The 19851-nt window shown below is 39.3% G+C and overlaps 1 protein-coding gene and 1 long non-coding RNA gene across 2 annotated transcripts; one reads left to right on the top strand and one right to left on the bottom strand.

Moving 5' to 3' along the window:
* Window positions 1–52: 52 nt before the first annotated feature.
* On the top strand, window positions 53–7860 carry LOC116287818 (sialate O-acetylesterase). The gene is made up of 7 exons (XM_031694519.2): window positions 53–434; window positions 1332–1513; window positions 2419–2557; window positions 2793–2988; window positions 3827–4076; window positions 5208–5573; window positions 6526–7860. The coding sequence occupies exons 1-7, from the start codon at window positions 203–205 to the stop codon at window positions 6748–6750; spliced, it is 1590 nt and encodes a 529-aa protein (XP_031550379.2). The 5' UTR covers window positions 53–202; the 3' UTR covers window positions 6751–7860.
* LOC116287828 (uncharacterized) lies at window positions 6464–10972 on the bottom strand. Its single transcript, XR_004196114.2, has 4 exons — window positions 10910–10972; window positions 10013–10177; window positions 7853–7946; window positions 6464–6756 (listed from the first exon to the last, which is right to left on the bottom strand). It is a non-coding gene; the product is annotated as an uncharacterized LOC116287828 (long non-coding RNA).
* Between the last annotated feature and the right edge of the window lie 8879 nt (window positions 10973–19851).

The raw sequence follows: 19851 nt of genomic DNA, 5'->3' as shown, positions 1-19851 counted from the left end.
TGCGAGTTTTTACCACCCCTCCCACTGAAAGTCTAACATACACACAGTCAAGGCTCCTTGGTTCTTTACAGAAGTCACGAGGACTTCACCTGAAACTTTTAAAAGAACTTTTCCATTCATCTTCAAAATTCTCATCCTGACTCGGGCTTACCTCTATACGCCGCAAAAATTCACGGGAAATATAGTCCCCGAAGTAAGCAAGATGAACGGTGTTTTTGTATTTTTCGTTGTAGTTGTTGCTGTTTTCCATGGCGTCAAGTCAAAGCCAGTTGTAGAGGAAGATGCCCAGGCGTTTCGTTTTGCCAACATTTACGGAGATCACATGGTTCTGCAGAAAGCTCCAAACCATGCAGTCGTTTGGGGCTTTGGGGAAGTTGGTCAGCAAGTTAAAGTTGAACTATCTGGCAAGGTGTACGAGACACAAATTACTCCAGGTATAGTTTATGTGTAAAGTGATTGCCTGCAAAAATTGCTCTCCTTTAAATTAACATAGCTCCCCACCAGCCCTTAAATGAATGCTCTTTTAGAGGCTGCATGGAGGTAAAAACAGTGTTTAGATTTTAACTTAAACTTTATTAAGGAATAGTGCCATTTCATGTATAGTCTTACATGAAGTAGTAAGGTGAAGAATCTTGCAGAAGTCGGAAATAGGGGCGTTTGCATGATGGCGTCATTTGACTCCCACTACCAATTCGCTTCGCGAATTTTATTTCTTAGTTAAATGTGTATTAAGAATAGTGAGACAATTGGTGTTAAAACTCATCAACCAATAAGTTTGGGCTAGGTACCAGTGCGGGGTCTGGTTACGCAAGTATATTCCCCAGCAAGGAGGTAACCATGGCAACCGGGCCACAACCCAGCACTGGTGCCTGTCACACTGTTAAAACAGTGGAGATAATACTTACCTATGATGACTGAACTTAACCATATAGAGGAGGGAGGGAGGTGCAACTTGTACGATGGCAAGCATGCAAAGATGGCATACAAGCTACAAGCCAGGTAGTGAACATGCCACCCGGAGCAAGGGTGCATGCATAGCGTGGATGGTCTGGTGGCCAATGGTGCTTAAGCTAGAAGGCTTAGTTGTGGTTTTAACTTTGCCTAAATTACATTTAGCCCCATCTAATTAACTGAACAAAAGAAAGTGTGCAAGGTAGTCTGGTAGTAGAGGTCAAAAAAAATTATGCACAACCATTAAACAAAGGAATGATACTGTAGGGAATGGCACATGGTGTGAGATGGAAAAAATACACTCAAGGCAAAGAGGTTTATTTAGTTCTGTTTATTTACATTTTCTTCAATTATAATGAAATGCATAATTAACATCACAGGTCCCCAGGGAGCTGGTGTATGGAGAGTAACTTTAGACGTTCAGAAGGCCGGAGGTCCATTCACAATTACTGCTTCATCTATAGTCAATAGCACAGTTCAAAATGCAAATTTGAAAGATGTCTATTTTGGGGATATTTGGGTGTGTAGTGGTCAGAGTAACATGCAATTCTCTGTATCTCAGGTAAACATACTTTTGTTGATTAAATATATATATGATTTTATGTGCATAAATCATTGTCTTCTTTCTTGCAGAAATCCTCATCTGAAATGTTTTGAAATCTGGTGTAAATAAAACTTTATTTAATGTCAGTGTCCGGGGGAGGGGGGGTACTCTGACAGAATTTGGGTAGGAGTGTTCCGCAGGGATTCTGAAAGGGGTACCCTGTTTAGGATGAAAAAACTCAAATTTGTGGACCCTGTTTATGATAAAAGATATAATTTATTGCACTGAGTTCCTGTTTCAATTATTATGTCGTCTCGCGTATCATTTTTTTATGACCATAATAACCAGTTTCGGTCAACAAGAAAGTAGAATCCCTGAATATGACAGGAAACTCAGGAAGAACTTGGAACTTAGTGAAATAGCACACCCTGTTTATGATAAGAAGCTCGAAAAACCATACCCTGTTCAGCGGATCATCCCGTATAGTCCATATATGGGAGTACCCCACCCCACCCCCCTGGGTGTCAAGGGTACCATGGCAATGCGAATGATAATAAATAAACTTACATTCACTGCTGTGATATATATCCCATTATACTTATATCTATATTTATTGTTCAAAACAATTTAGTTTGAAGCTTAAGATCTCCATCTTGTGTAAATAGTTAGCTATATTCTTGGTCATAAAAAGTTAACCATTACAATGGGTGGTTGTTGACTTGGAAGTTTTAAGTACTTGGACAACCACACACACACCATAAATTTGCTCTTTCCGCTTATAATTATTAATATAGTTTCAAATTTCTTTTCATTATTCATTAATATTACTCCTGTGAATACTTGTATATATTTATGTGTGTGGGAATCAATAAAGATTTGAATGTTAATGTTAATATAAACACTTTTTTATATGTTGGTTTTAGGCTGTCAATCTTACAGAAGCTGCAAAAGAAGCAGACAACTATCCTGAGATAAGACTCTTCACTGCCTACCAAGTTCAGTCAGATACCCCACTCTATGAATTGAGTGTTGTTCAACAACCATGGTCAGTTGCATCATCAGGTAATGAAGATGTAACAACAACAATACAATACCCTTTGTTAGCCCCCATCCCACCTATTCAAAACTATGCTCAGCAGACCCTGAGAGGAACCCTTATTTTATTACTAGCCTCATTTTTAAAATTTTCAGGGAGATGGGGGCATGTCCCTAGTACCTCCCCCACTCCCCCCCCCCCCCCCCTCCATTCAAAACTATGCTCGGCAGTCAATGAGAGGTACTTTTTTTTTATTGTTAGCCTCTGTCAACGGAGGAGCTTGGAAATACTTCTCAGCTGTTTGCTGGTTCTTTGCAAAGAACCTGTATGACCGTTATAAATATCCCCTCGGCATGATTGCAACTGACTGGGGTGGCACAGCTATAGAAGTATGGTCATCCTCAGATGCCCTTGCAACATGTAATATAACAGAAGAAGCACTGCAGCACCAAGAAAGGTAAATTAGTAAATGTAGTTTTTTTATATGTGCTGTGCTTTTGCTGTTCTATTTGTATAATTAAGGTCTGTGGACTTTCTATTCGTTCATGTTTGCACACACACACAGCCCATCCCCTCTACAACCATAGTTAATAGAGGGGAACCTAATACTGTACTTTATACAGGATAATAGTCCTTAATGGGTCTTACAGTCAAATCAGCTCAATCCATGCGTCCTTATCTAGGTTCAGGGATTCAGTTTATTATTGGAAGTTTGATTTCCATTTTGCTTTGAAGTTTGCATTGATGAAACTAACGTTGTAAATTTGAATTATGAGCTTGGTTTAAAAGTTTATTTAGTTCTTCACAGATTCGTGCAAAGCTAAAATTATTTCTACAATTGTAGCTACCATTTTAAAGTTATATGTGTGTTGTTTACAGCTGTACATTGTTTTGTTCAAACGTCCTTTAACAAATGAATATTTTGATGTTTGGGTGTAGAGTGAAGGCATTTAACCCGTGAAATAAAAAATACTAGTCAACGTGTAATAGTCAAATAGACACAAAAGAAAACAATGGAATTAGGGTCTACTTATAGTGTATTAGTCTAACATCTATTTCATGGGTTTAATGACTTCACTCTGCCAGCCGGGATTGCAAGTTTCAAAGATGGAAATCACACATCGAACAATAAACAGAATCTTTGAATGTTGATAGGAGAAAATTAGCTGGTTTGACTGTAAGGGGCTCCTAAGGAGCGTGGAATCGTGAATTGGATTACAGGGAGAACCCTGTAAAATGTGGGAAAGCTTAGAAGGAGATCAAAATACTGACGTCAAATATGGCTTTTTCCCTAGGTTCCTTGCCCCCGAAGAAGAGATTTTTGCCCCAACACCATCCAAGCCATCTGTACTGTACAACGCAATGATTCATCCCTTATTAAACATGACCATATATGGAGCCATATGGTACCAGGGCGAGGCTAATGCTTATGCCCCTGACACCTATAACTGTACCTTTCCCGCCATGATTGATGACTGGCGGCAGAAGTGGTATGACGGCACTGATGGCTACACTGATCCACAGTTTCCCTTCGGATTTGTCCAGGTGAGTAACCATAGAACCTCTATTAAGAACACAACCGACCATTTATTAAACGACAAACCTCTATTAATCGACCAATTTGTCAAAATCCCACCAAAGGATGTTTGCACAAATGTGTACCTCTACTAAGTGGCCAAACTCCACTTTGCAGCCAATAAATATTGATTTTTAATTTATAGCCGGTGGTCGACTGTATATTTTTTCAGCATTTGGGGGAGGTCGTAAATAAAAATTACGCTTGCGCATGAGGATATGGTGGCTCCTATCAAAGATGATGCATTTATATATTTATTAGTTCACAGGTAATAGTAGAGTTACTAGTTAGTTCTCTCCTGTGCTTCTCTGGTTTTTCTCCCTTCGTAAAAAATCAACTTCTAAATAGAACTTTCCTAAGATACAGTCTAGCGTTCAGGAAACTGATTTGCTTGCCAACAGCTTTTTCGAAGTTCTTACTGGACGATAAAACAACCAAAGACGTGAACCGACGTGCCAATAAATCAAAGGATTTTTTGTTTAATTTGCATTCTAACCTTGTGTTATTGAGTTTATTGTTTAATCATGCAATAAAATCTACGTCATGGAATGTGTCACCATACCAGCTTATCTTCTCGGATAAGGACTTAAAACGTAGGCCCCGTCTCCCAACCCTTCCTAACCTACAGTAAATGGGAGACATAAAAGAACCTGTTGAATTATTCGTGTAAGAGTAGGGGATTGTCTCCCGCTTCAACAGCCTATTCCTGTCTGGCATAACACTAATGTACTAACAAATCATTCATGATTGTAAGCTGCACGGCTGCTGCAAGCGCCTTAATACGTAGCCCGTAAAGTCCTCATCTGGTCATAAAATGTAAAGCGCATTGAGACGTTGTATAAATGCGCTTTTCAAGAACCTCCTATTATTATTGTTGTTGTTGTTGTTGTTGTTGTTGTTGTTGTTGTTGTTGTTGTTGTTGTTATATCCCCGATAATATGTAAGCAGGCTTTTGCTTGCCGGCACATATGCATCGGGCCGTATCTTGGAAAAGGTCTATTGTAACTTTGTTCTTTGAACGAGGGTTACCGGCTACTTTGAAAAAGGAACGATTCATCATCAGTTGTAATAAGTTGAGTTCACTTTTCTTTTCTATCTAGCTGTCGAGTTACGGCACCGACCCTAAATTCATCGGTGGATTTCCCGTCATACGCTGGGCTCAGACAGCCAATTACGGCTATGTGCCTAACTCGCGCATGGGCAATGTGTTCATGGCAGTATCAATGGATTTGGGTAACGCGTCATCCCCCTGGGGTAGCATTCACCCCAACGACAAACAAGATGTCGGATATCGTTTGGCTTTATCTGGTCGTGCCATTGCGTACTCGGATCCCGTATACCATACGGGTCCCCTACCGGTCAGAGTGTCTGCCAATTATAGCCCCATGGAAGGCTGGATGGTCGATGTTTTGTACACCGAAGTTGGACAGGATGGTATTGATATTAGATCGAGAAATGGCTTCGAGGTAAGACATTCATTAAAGTACTATTATAAATAATAATACTGTTATAATGTAGTAATTAACCGCCACCCGGTTGAGCGTCGGTCTGTTGTGCGGAAGGTTCAAGCCTCGGCTGGAACAACACTCAGGGTCTTAAAATAACTGAGGAGAAGGTGCTGCCTTTGTAATTATATCTGCAAATGGTTAGACCTTCAAGTCTTCTCGGATAAGGACTTAAAACCGTAGGCCCCGTGTGTCTTCACTATATAATCTTGTATAAGGCGGACGTAAAACACAAGAGGGCCACAAGTTAATCAGTTACCACGTGTCACCCTCATTAAATAAACTCTTCAGTCAATCAATCAAATAATTAAGATTGACGCGCTGTTATTTAGCCTGTGTACATGCGCTTCACACCCCCAAACGTGGGAGCGGCTGTACACAGGCTAGCTTTGATTGCTTAGATTGTGATTGCATTGTGAATCCCCCCACCCTCTAACAACAGAGGACCGCTGCGCAGGCTGGAGAGACTTGGGCAACAACCCCCTGCGTTTTGGAGGTAAACGTATGTGGGAAAACATGGGTGGCGTAGCGGCGAGAGTGCTCGCCTCTCACCAATGCGACCGGGTTCGAGTCCCTACGAGCTCGGTGTCGTATGTGATTAGAGTTGTTTGTTGGTTCTCTCCTGTGCTTCGAGGGTTTTTCTCCGGGTTCTCCGGTTTTCCTCTCTCCACGCAAATCAACTCCTAAATTCCAATTCGATCTTGGGCTTTCGCCTAGCGTGGTTCTGAGGGTTTCGTTCGTGATTGTTCCACTCTGTGATTACGGAGAAAACTGATAGACATTTTTACAACGTACTCAGACCACAAATTCGATGGAAGGAAGCCTAAAACTCAAGACCTAAAGATGGTTGGTTTAGTATGAAAATGAGTTTAATGACTTATGAATTTGAATGTTTGTGTTTTCGTTTCTTTAGTATTACTGTGAATCTCCCAGTGCGGCTACGTGGGTCGATGCGCAGATCATCAGCAGTTCATTCTACAAGGTCAGCTTGTTTGGCATGTGTCCGGCAGGGACTGGGGACGTGGCGGGAATTCGCTACGCATGGCGTCAAGATCCTTGTCCATTTAAGGGATGTGCGGTGTACAGCAAAGCTGAGGGACTTCCAGCTGGGCCTTTTGTAAAATATGCTCCATTCTAAGAATTGCTTGAAAAAAAGTCAAACAAAAAATACAAATTAAACAAAAGTGACTCAATTTTATAAATGAAGGAATTAATAGATAGCTTTTTCATGATTTCTATTGATTTTCCAGCTAACGCCCAAATTTTATCGGTCTCACAAACACTCTTTAGTCTTTAGCCTGATCCAAGTCAAAGCATGGCTAAGTTACAGGTTGAATGAGAATTTAGCGTGTTGGGCTTTGCGGCGAGAGGAAAGCCGGGTAACGCAGAGAAAAACGAACGAACTCAACTCTCATGTGGAACTGAGTCCAGGCCAACAGGAGACCACAGATGCCACAGATGTGAGAGAAGAAAGTGGTACCATTACGTCACCCTTGATTCCTATGTCAATTGCTGGACATTTTCTTTTCCGAGATTTGAAACCAAACTGAGAGCAAATTCCTGTATCACAAAGGGTCACTAAGGGAAGGTACTTATTTTATGGTGGGGGAGGGAGGGGGTAGCTTGGGCTTCAGAGGGGAGGGCCATCAGTATTAATTTGAAGGGTCACCGTGCAGCCCTTTAATTTTGACGAAAGTCGTTTTCTTGCAGGACCGTAGCCACTAATAAACAAGGCAATGCAAGTGAGGCAGTTTCCTCTGTAAAATGTCTCAAATTCCTCTCAAAACTCTAAAAATCGCATTTTCGAGGGTCTCCATTTCAAAATTTTCTGGAGGCGTATGCCGTTGAACTTCATTAGTTTCCCCTTCCTTCGCTATTCCTTTGCCTCGGTAGACTATTCGATCTGGATACGGCCCTGCCTCGTTACCAACTTCATTTTCATAAAGTTTACTGTGAATCCCCCACTCCTCCACCTAATAAAAGAACGTACCTTTCCTGCTTGACTTCACTCAGGAACACTACTAAGGCTCAGGTCAAACGTCGTACTTCACATGAGCCGAACCCAATGACATCCAAGAAGACCGCCTTGTTATCCATCAATTTAATTAGGTTTGGCATGTGAAGTTCGACGTTTGACCTTAGCCTAATAAAACTAATTCGAGATGAACATTTCTTTATTGCATGTGTCAATATTCCTCTTTCGAATAAAATGAGTACTTTTATAAAATAAAATGATTTACCTTGATAACTTGTAGTATCCTTTGAGGTCGACTGTCCGAACTTGAAGCTATTAAGGAACGCTTTTATGGAGTTATCTTCATTTTGTTCCAATGACTAAAAGAATGGGAAGGCACGGAACTAAATAAATCCAAGAAAAATAAAGCTATGGCCGTAATTTCACGACAGAGTCTGTAGTCAAGGAACACTGCAGGCGAATGAAAAACGGGACTATTTTTTGATCGATGTGTAAAAATCCATATTAGGATAACTAGCTGTCCACTCCACTTCCACTCCACTCCATTCCACTCCACTCCACTCCGTTCCGCTCCACTCCACTCCACTCCGTTGCGTTCCGCTCCACTCCGTTGCGTTCCGCTCCACTCCGTTGCGTTCCGCTCCACTCCGTTGCGTTGCGTTCCGCTCCACTCCGTTGCGTTCCGCTCCACTCCGTTGCGTTCCGCTCCACTCCGTTGCGTTCCGCTCCACTCCGTTGCGTTCCGCTCCACTCCGTTGCGTTGCGTTCCGCTCCACTCCGTTGCGTTCCGCTCCACTCCGTTGCGTTGCGTTCCGCTCCACTCCGTTGCGTTCCGCTCCACTCCGTTGCGTTCCGCTCCACTCCGTTGCGTTCCGCTCCACTCCGTTGCGTTCCGCTCCACTCCGTTGCGTTCCGCTCCACTCCGTTGCGTTCCGCTCCACTCCGTTGCGTTCCGCTCCACTCCGTTGCGTTCCGCTCCACTCCGTTGCGTTCCGCTCCACTCCGTTGCGTTCCGCTCCACTCCGTTGCGTTCCGCTCCACTCCGTTGCGTTCCGCTCCACTCCGTTGCGTTCCGCTCCACTCCGTTGCGTTCCGCTCCACTCCGTTGCGTTCCGCTCCACTCCGTTGCGTTCCGCTCCACTCCGTTGCGTTCCGCTCCACTCCACTCCACTCCACTCCACTCCACTCCACTCCACTCCACTCGTATCGTTTTCTGTTCTATCGCTACAATAAATTGTAATCTCTTATTGATTGATCGGTTGCAAGCATTCCCAAGAGAGTTAAAAGACAAAAGCATGGTCCACTTTGGTGCCGTTAACAATGGATGCTAATAAGATATCTTTTGTTAAATGGCATCAACGCTTCCTCGAGAGGAAGAGAGTGTGTCTCTGTTTTTATTCAGTATTTATCCATTATTTATATATTTCTATATTTACGTCATATTCTTTTTATCCCCTCTTATCTTTTTGTATTCCTCTGATAATACTCTGTAAAATCCCAAAAATTCCGAATTCCAAATTTAAAGATTAATGATATCCAGCGTCTTCCCCGATAATCACACATTCAATCTAATTCAAAAGATAAATAACTATAATCATGTCTGAAATCCGCTGTCATCGATACCAAACAAAAATCCAACAGATTAATTCATTTTCATTGCGAACTTTGTCATTTTATATATCACCATGCTATTTTTAGCTCTCCAGCCGTGCCTAAACCATTCATGCTATTTCGTTGAACATATGTTGTACAAATAACATTAATACATATATTTTTAGCAACATATAAACCCTGAAGGGATATGGACGCGGCGTCGACACATCTATTTAAAGTATGAAAAAAACAAGCAATTGCAATTTCCTCGAGAAAAATTTGGAAAAGTCATCTTTTGGTTCAAATACTAAAACTTTAGGTCAAGTCATGTGACCTGCTGGGGAAGATTATAAGATCGACATCCCCGGGGGGGGGGGGGGGGATACTACCACCCCAACTTGGGTAGGAGTGTGCCGCCAGGACCTCAAAACCCTGACCCTATCCCAGACCTAAAATTTTGATTTTACATACCCTACCCCAGACTAAAACTAAGAATCATACACCCTATCCCAGACTAAAAGACGGAAAATACGGTCTTACGATCGATTGCAATCAATATTTACTTACGTTTTTATTGTTTTTGTGCCGGCAGAAAGTGAGCCTATTAGCCAGACAAAAACGACCAAATCGTTAACCCTATCCCAGACTAAAATGATACCCTATCCCAGAAAAAATGTCAAAAAATGATACCCTACCCCAGACCCAAAAGCCGAAAAACCATACCCTATAGGGTGGCACATACCCGTATAGCAAATATAGGGGAGTACCCCCCCCCCTCCCCCCCGGGTCGACATCTCTGCTATTTTTATACTTTTCTATATTAAAATCTAACCTGTTTTCCATCTGCTCAGTTGTACAAATAAATCATTCATGTACCAACGAATTTGATGGATTCTTTTTAGGTTTTCTCTATTGAATTTGTCGTATTTCTTTCCTTTGTCACTGGGTTTTCGAGGTCACAAAATTTAAGCTTCGTCTTTGATAGTTGCTTGATTTCCTAATAAAACACGATGCATTTACGTTTTCTTAAATTCCAATAATTCAATATATAAAAAAAAGCCTTTTCCTTTGGATTGCTGTCGTTGCTGAAGAGGATTTGTCACAATTTTTTAATCAAAAAATGTTAAATAAGAAAAAAAATTAAAAGAAAAAATAATCGAGAAAATCTCATTTGGATTTTCTTTAAAATCGAACTCATTTCATTATAGTTTGGTTAGCTCGTTCACATCATGATTTATCACAACAAAGAATCGTTATGCAATCTTAGAGTCTGATGTATATTTTAAATTATTTTGAATTGCCTAAATTATTTTATTCATATTTTTTTTGAAAAGACTATTTTAACGCATACTAAATGTAAGAGAATCATCGTAATACCATTGATACTTATGTATTTATTCTAACCTCTCATTTATAAGAATTTGAATTTTCTTCGAAGTCTAAATCTTTCTATTTTTTATTTATTTATTTTTTCTTAACGACTGTTCTTCCCATGACTGTTTATCGCACACTAAAGCCAAGAGAATCACCATAATATCATATTTATATATTTATTCAAACCTCGCATTCAAAAAATTTTAAAATTCTTTGGAAATCTAAATCATTTTATTAATATTAATATTACTTTTGTATACGACTGTTTCTTCTAGCTGATATACAGTTTATCTCACAGAAAATGCGAGAAAATAATCACTAATCTCGATACAATATTTATGTATTTTGTTCTAACCTGGCATTTGAAGGATAATTCTAGATGGAAAAGAAACCGCTTGAGTGCGATTGCCACTTGCAGACGAAATCGGAAAAAAAGATTTTGATTATTCTATTTTTAGCCTGACGGATCTTATCAAAAGCAGTCAAATGGCTTTTAGCTCAGCCAATCAGTAGGCGTCTCAGCGATAAATAATTGACTCGAGGAAGTGCTATCCTTGGAAGATCTCAGGCTGTTTCAAAACAAACTCTTTTTTTCCTGGAAAGATCTTTCAGAAGACGAAGAACACTGCAGATGCAGACGGCCTCTGAGCTGCTAACAAAAAAAATTATAGCGCAAAAGGCGGACATCTTGCCCTTTTACTGGGATTCTTCAATATCATTTGTAAAGTTCATGGTAATTAAGAATTCTTTGTGCGTGATGAGAGTTCGCTTGAGATCGTATTCATCAGACAGCAGTGGATCTGGCTACTGCTCACCTCTGCGAACGATTATAGAAGAGCGAGAAGCCGATGCCGAACCTTGGTCAACGAAAAACCCGCTTAAACCCGAAGACTCTGGTCAAAGAAAGGAAAAACATTGCATTTCTACCAATGAAAACGAAAAACCTTATGAAGAAATGTCATCGGATAAAACTGAGAGTCACTATGCGATTTCATGTGATTATAGCCAGGACAAAACGTTATTTATTCACTCTGGGAACTCTAAAAAAGATTCGGGTGCTCTTTCCCGTGTATCACGTGACAAAGACACCTTGAGCTCACGTGACTTAGCTTCAAAGCTATTTCCAGAGTTCTTTGCGGTACAGCAGGGAAATGAGGACCTAAATGTGCAAGGAAAAGCAGGCTCCGCTGCCTTGAAGACAGTCCACGATCCTCTTGTTGAGTCTTGGCTGGGGTTTTATGGAAGAATCAACTAAATAACAAAGTTTTGAAATATTTGTCAAGTTCAAGAGGAAAGTGAAGCTATAAAGAAGACACATCGAGACACCGTGTATAAAATGGACAAAAAACGACTAAGTTCAAATGTAGACTCTTCATATGAACCGTACCTAATTTAAATTTCAAAATATATAAATCAACTTTGTTTACAGAGGATCACACTTGAAAGTCAACTCAGTGGTCCTCTTTTAACATCTCTAGTCAATTAGGGACGGGACCGCCATTAACGTCGGTGGTCATCCAAGCCAAGAATGTGTCGAACAATCCGTTTCCCCATAACGCGCTTGGATGTCGAAAACCTTACGTCAGGATGCCAAACGGTGGGCCGAAATAATAAACCTCCTCGGTTCGGGCGTAATGTTTTCCCATTTCAGACCACGTGCCATTTGAAAGAGTATTATTTCTTTGCGGTTGCACATGAAGGACACATGAATATGGATATAACTCAAACAGAGATTCTTATCCTCAAGGGAATGACACGTAGTCTGAAATGGGAAAACTTTGCGCGCCCGTGCCAGAACCCACAAATGTGGGTATTGCTTCTGGGCAACCCTTGTGGGCATGACCACCCTGGTTTCCTAGTGGTTTTGAAACGGGACTGCAATACACCGTTCTCGTGCGCTCGTCAGCCATTATAAGAACGGTATATGGCATGGTTATCATTAATCAATACTCATCTGGCAATGAATCTGAGTGCAATCTCTTTTAAGATTATAATCCTTTAAAAAGTACTACGTTTATTTGGCACAAAATAATACAAAATAATGTGTTTTTTGTTGTTGTTGTTGTTGTTGTTGTTGTTTTTGTTGTTTTTTGTGTGTGTTTTGTGTTTTTGTTTGTTTTTTGTTTTGTTTTGTGTTTTTTGTTTTTGTTTTGTTTTGTTTTGTTTTTTTTTTGTTTTGTTTTTTGTTTGCTTTTTTTGTTCGTTTTTGTTTGTTTGTTTTTGTTGTTGTTTTTTCCTTTGTGTGTGTGGTTTTTTTTTTGTGTTTTTTATGTTTATCTTTCTTTTTTTTCTTTCTTTTATTTTTTTGCTTCATCAGTGCTATTCATAGCAGATTTGTGCTAGTTATTTAGTAGGTACAATTTTTTTTCATCGTGATTGCTTGCGTACAGTGAACGAACGAGAGTTTATTTAAAACGTTTTTACTGAGTAAATCTAGTTATGTATATGAGTTATGTATATCTGATACAACACGGCCACTCATACTGTATATATTACTTATCGGAAAATAACCTTCATCTTCAGCAAGTCTGCTGATTCAGAAATTTAAGGCATTTGTTAATTTATAAAGAGGAAACTTTGCAAATAAACTAATTTCGAATATAGACCCCTTGCTGCACGTTGGAGTGCAGCTCATGACGTCACATGCAAGGGGTCTAAAGCAACAACGTCAGTTTAAATAAGTTTAAATAATTTTTAACGAGTTTGAAACAAATTAAAATCTCCCCCTCCCATCGATTCTTTTTTACGGTCGTTGGTAATTGAAAACTTGGCTGATGCCGGCCGGCTATGTAAAGCCGAATCTACACGAGCAAGTTTTCCTTGACAAGTTTTCCTTAACAAGGAAAACTTGCTCGTGTAGATGGAGTAAAATGAACAATTTTTCCTTGACAAGGAAAAGCTGGCATGCTAGCTTTTCCTTGTCAAGGAAAAATGTCAAGGCTGAAATTTGCTTGTGTAGATGGACAACAAGGAAAATGTGGCAATACTAATCAGTTTTTGTTCTCAGTCTTTCCGCGCGCTCCTGTCAAAATAGGAAATGGCAGCCAAAGCGAAAATAAGTTGGAGTGATAAAGCTGTTTTTGATTTTTGATCCACAAGAGACTGGAAACATTTTTTTAAAAATACTCTGCTGATTAAAACTTGTCAAGTAAAACTTGTTCATCATCTACACGAGCAAGGAAACCTTGTCAATTAAAAATTGTCAAAGAAAACTTGCTGATCGTCTACACGAGCAATGAAAATGGTCAAGCATACTTGTCAAGGAAAACTTGCTCGTGTAGATTCGGCTTAAAGAAGACAAACGTACTATTCTTAGCTTTCATCTACGTCATCGAAAATTTTCCAAAGACTTATATACAACAAAACCTCCACAGACCGAAAGAGCAACTGAAACCTTATATCTCAGCCAAAATTCTAGCTAAAAGAAGTTTTAGACACGGAGATACAAGTGATTGATTATACCCATAATTTAGTTGAAATTTATGGATCCGCCATCTTTGTGTCCTATTTGAGGGGCACAAAGATGGCGGCCAAATCACGAAAGTTGAAATTCAGGTTTCTAATGCACCCACTTCAATATTTTAATAGTAATAATCATTGAAATAAAGTTAACAATCATCTACTAAAATAAAAACGTGTTAGAGTGAAGTCATTAAACCCGTAAAATAAATATTAGACTAAGGCCTAGGACAAACGTCGAACTTTCCATGCACCGAACTCATTAAAAACAATGGATATCAGGTGATAATGAGGCGGCATTCTTTGATGTAATTAAGTTCGGTGCATGGAAAGTTCGACGTTTGCCCTAGGCCTTACACACTTTAATAGACCCTAATTCCATTGTTTTCTTTTATGTCTATTTGACTACTACACGCTTTTGGCGAATACTTTTTATTTCACGGGTTAAATGCCTTCACTCTATATAAATCGAATTACCCTATTTCTAATGCTTTGAAAACTCACTATGAATTCTCACTTTCTTTATTTTATTGTCTTGTGCGTATAAGACAATAATATTAAGAAAGTAAGAATTCACTAGTTTATATTAGGACTATTGTTACAAAGTCTTTTGAGGCTTCAATAAAGAATATCACAAGGAAGTCTATGATTACTCCTCCCTCGAGAGGCCGTGATGAGGAAACGAGCAAATCGAGATTATTAGGGCTGTCCACAAGTTGTTCGGCAACTTTGGAGCAACTTTAACGATTTGGAATGTTACGCACGAGTTGCGAGGAAACACGTAGGACCCAGTGAATTGTCGTCAAATGTGTTTTGATAACACCAAAACTAAGGTTAGATACAAAAATACGACTTAACTAGACAAAATCTAACCTAGTCTAACTAACTTGACCTTAACTGTTACAAACAGTTCAATGGCTTTCCTCCAGAGCTTTTTAGTTCTTGTCCCTTGTTCTTCTTCCACTTCTTCTTCTTCTTGTTCTATAGTAGAGCTCTCTCTTGACCAGCTATCAAGACTGTAGAAAATATACTAAATGAAGGCTTGTACTTAACTAAGGCTAAACTCACAGCTCTGGCTGTTCTCCTTATATACCTAAATTATTTCTAAATATAGACATTACAATATTTCTAAATATAATTATTACATCATTCCAGAATGTTCTTATAAATGTACTGAATCTCAATGACTAAGCATTGAAGCTTCTAGAGGGTTCTGGACGTTTTCTTTAACATAACTCAAGTGGAAGGTTACAGAATGTTCTCGAATGTTCTACTCAGTTCTAATTAACAACTAAGCAACTAATACAATGATAATATGGGCTGATTGGCCCTCATAACAGGAAAAACTTTTTCAATTACGGGAAACTTTTTTTCCATATGAACAACGTTTTTTAATATTGAGCAAATATTACTCTTGTTTGTAGTTTTCCTCGAGTTCTAGCAAATTATCAGGCCCAATAACAGAATATAAGTTGCTTTCTTGTCTTTTTTTCGAGCAGAGACTGGTATCTAGACAGACCAGCACGATTACTTCCTTTCTATATATATGATTGACAAGCAGCCTTCAAACACACATACGGCGTGATCAGAAAGTGACATTGAACTTAGTCGTACAACAGCGCTGCCGAATTTCAGATGAAGAACTGAGATTATTAATTGACGAAAACAAGGTGTCAACGGAGAGATTTGGAGATGTCAGGGACCTTTTTGCTAATCGTTCTGTGACACACATGACATTGGTCTCCTGGTACTGTTGGTAAGTATACTTGTAGACGTGATCAGGGATCTTTTTGCTAATCGTTCTGTGACACACATGACATTGGTCTCCTGGTACTGTTGGTAAGTATACTTGTAGACGTGATCAGGGATCTTTTTGCTAATCGTTCTGTGACACACATGACATTGGTCTCCTGGTACTGTTGGTAAGTATACTTGTAGACGGGATCAGGGATCTTTTTGCTAATCGTTCTGTGACACGCAGGACATTGGTCTCCTGGTACTGTTGGTAAGTATACTTGTAGACGGGATCAGGGATCTTTTTGCTAATCGTTCTGTGACACACAAGGCATTGGTCTCCTGGTACTGTTGGTAAGTATACTTGTAGACATGATCAGGGATCTTTTTGCTTATTATTCTGTGACACACACTGATTTGATTGAAAACCCATACACGTGTTGGACTTCAACAGTGCAAAGCCTTCAATTTTTGCGCGAGACTGTATATTTATTTAGAATTCATTTTCGAAAATGTTTATGAAAAAGAAACCTTTGACAAAGATAAAAAGAATGACTTAGTTTTGCTCGTACAAGAAGCCGTAAATTTACTTTTTTTTTTTCTTTTCTTGATATGAAGCTCTAAACCTTTAAAATAATTTATTGTGCGTTTCGTCGTCCTTGAAATCCTTCCCGGATTCTTGAAATTTATAAATTTATCATGCTTTTTCTTAAAATGTTTTGCACACTCGAATTTTCACCAAAATGTTCAACCTCAAGTTAAGAAAAAGTGTCACTATATTTCTCAAAATTGACAACATATTGTCAATTATTGAGCTTGCAATGACAGAGACATGTGAGTAATTGTCTAAGGTGTTAAAAAAAGTCTTCATCATTACCAGCTCACATTTTATCTCGCTTTGATGCAAATGCACGGCTACCTTTTATGGCGCAGGGAACTGTGAAGGGGAATATTATGATCCAAAAAAAATTTCAAGGGATCTTTTTTTCAGTAGTGGGCAGTCATCTTGACACTTATATCAAAATTTCAATTTAGTTTTTGTTTCTTTGTTGTTGTTTTTTTCTCCAGGATTGTTTGCGCCATGTTTCTTTATGTCATTACTCTCAATTCTGTTTCCATTTGTGGTAATATGTATCTGAACTTTTTGATAACCAGTTTGGTTGACTTGTTTGGGTTTATAGGCATTCCAATTCTGATGTGGTAGGTACAATTGATCCGCATATACAGTCAACTCTCGTTACAGCGGACACCGTCGGGACCATCACGTGGTGTCGTCACTTGCGAGCGTCCGCAAAAGCGGAAATAATTTACGGTCATTTCTTTGTCAATATTTTTGTCGGAGATTTTTCTCCTGTCCGTAAAAGCAACGTGTCCCTAATATCACGGTGTCCGCAAGACGAGAGTTGGACTGTAATGCAATCTATATTTTTCTTTTTTATATGAATCATTTTTTACGAATTACTTTAGCCCTGATGATACCCTAGTAGTGCGAAAGCTCAGTAAAAATAAAAAGATGTGGAAGAAACAAATTCTACATAGTATTCATGGTACCTACGTACGACAACGTTCCAGACCTCTATATTGTTTTTTGTTTTATACACTTATCTGTTGAAGAAATAGAAAAAGCGCACGTTTTGTGTGCAGCTATAAAGCACGCGGGGGTTGGCAGAACACGAGAGAAGTGTTGAAAATTACATGATTGAGTAGCCCGCACTGTGTAATGAAGATTTTGTTTGACATTTTTTTCAATTTTTCTGCATTATCGTAGATGTTTTTACGCTTTTGCTATGTTATAAAATCATTGGTCATCGATTAGCGTTCATCCATCGAGTTTTTGGGTGCACGGTCGGATGCTTAAGCACTCAAGAAGCTAGATGGTCTTACTTGTCTACACCTCGCGCGACTCTTACACTTCCTTAATGACCAATCTCCATAATATTTTTCAGGGTAGGCAGAAAGAAGGCAATTGCTTTCAGTCTCTGGATGGCAGGTTTCGCTGGCATAGTTTCAGCGCTCTTGAGCTACTATGAAAACGGCAGTAAAAGTGCAGAATACCAAATAACAGTTAAACTATATAAAAAATGAACCGAGGAGAAACCGAGAAGGTGCTGCCTTTCAATGTTATAACCACTGCAAATGGTTAGACCTTAAAGTCTTAAGGATGACTTAAGACTGTAGGCTCCATCTGTCTTCAATTTGTAACCCTGTAAAAGTCAATATATAAAAGCCCACTGAAGAAGCGTGCTAACACTACAGGGTCCACAGCAATTGTCAAAAGCTGTTGTGGTGTCCTTCCCCTCACGCTTTAAAAAGCACAATTAATATTTAAAAAATACGTTTTTTTGCCCAGATCACTGCAATATTGGACGAGTTCATGCTATTTGAATGCAACTTAAAGCGCCAAGCGTTTACGGTCTGTTAATTTAGAGAGACCTAATGAAAGCCAAGAGCCGTCCGGCTTAACTTTATTAGACTCCTAACTGCATGCATGCTTCAAGAATACTGCAGAATTAAAGTCCCAGCACTTTATTTTTTCCATTGAAAAGTCTACTCCACCCATAGAGGTAATTGTCTTATTTTTTTCAGGTTATGAAGCTGGGAAGATCATTATGGCCATGGTTTTGGGCAAGATTTTCATCACCATCGCCTATAACATCGTGTACGTGTACTCTGCAGAACTTTTCCCTACTGTTGTGAGGTAATATTTGATAACATATCTGGTTGACACAGGAAAATGAGCTGCAGCCTTTTTCTGTGATAAATAAGACTAGTCGAGGTGTTTGGTATAACACACACTCAAACAGACAAGACAGTTTTTTATCTACTTATAATGTATCAGGTATTAAATTCTTTTAAACTCTCGTTGAACGAAGAAAAGTTAAAACACATTAACAACGAGAATAGTTTGCTTAGGAACACGGGGCGTACCCGAGTGTTCCTCTTTCTTTTTGACTCCTGTACGTTCAGAAGTATAAATTTTTATATCGTTTTTATAAATTATTTTTGAGCTATTTTTTGCTAGCAAGTATCTGTCCTTTGATATAACACCATACCCAGCTACAATTGTAAAACAAAAATTCCCTCCCCTCCCCTCTGTTTCCTTCTCTTTCCTCACAACGCAGAAGTGTCTTTTTATTCAGGAATACAGCGATGGGTACTTCATCATCAGCTGCTCGCATCGGATCAGCTTGTGCTCCATACATCGTCTTCTCGGTAAGTATAGCCAAAACCTGGAATCAAAACCGGTGTAGCGGTAGTGCTTTTGCCTCTCAACCAATAGGATACGTTTCGAGCTGGTTTCTTAGACCCAGCATTACATGTGAGTAAAGTTTGTTAGGAAATCTTCCTTGATTCAAGAATTTTTTTCTCCAATTTCTCCGGATTTCCTCCTAAAATACTAAATTCCAAGTCGATGTATCTGTGAGATAGGTTTGTTATGACTTTGATAAGCCAGTTAAGTTATGTTATGTTATGTTATGACTTTGTTTAGCCACGCAGAGAAAGTTTCGCGTATCGATCGATAAAATTAGGTATTTGAAAACCTTACGTCACCTCCTGGGTTTCACTCCCAAAACAACAAAATCAATTTCAAATATTTCACATTGGTGACGACTGAGGTGAGGCCTGAGGTAGGGCCCTCCGCAGCAAAGAGTCCATCCATCCATGGAACACTATGCATGACTTTGCCAGAAACCAAGGACAAGGCCATGACTGACACCATCAAACAGGTCGATATGATCAGCCAGGACAGCGGGATCATTGAAGCCGGCAATGGAGGCAGTCCAGAAACAGACGGCGAGAAGACGAAGTTAGCGCCTATTTGTGCTACGCTCGAGACCACAGCATAGAATAGACGCTTAGTTAGTTGAATAATCAATGTTTGGAAACTACATGCATAATTGGGGCTGTCCGGAAAAAAAATCAAAAGTTTAAGATTACTATATTGTTTGAGATATCATGGGAAGCTGTGAAACTCGAAATGACTAAGGAAAATTGTGTTCGACTTTATTCGAAATAAACGTCTTACTTGTTGAGTATTTAAATCAAACTTTTTTTGCCAGCTAGAAACTGTTCAGATAAGAAAATTGGAGAGACATTTTAGCA

This window comes from Actinia tenebrosa, unplaced genomic scaffold (assembly GCF_029948245.1).
Source record: "Actinia tenebrosa isolate PJP-AT-01 unplaced genomic scaffold, QUT_ActTen_1.0 PGA_scaffold2__45_contigs__length_23673736, whole genome shotgun sequence".
NCBI classification, from domain to species: Eukaryota; Metazoa; Cnidaria; class Anthozoa; order Actiniaria; family Actiniidae; genus Actinia; species Actinia tenebrosa.
The sequence above is the reverse complement of the archived record's forward strand: the minus strand, read 5'-3'. Positions and strand labels throughout refer to the sequence as shown.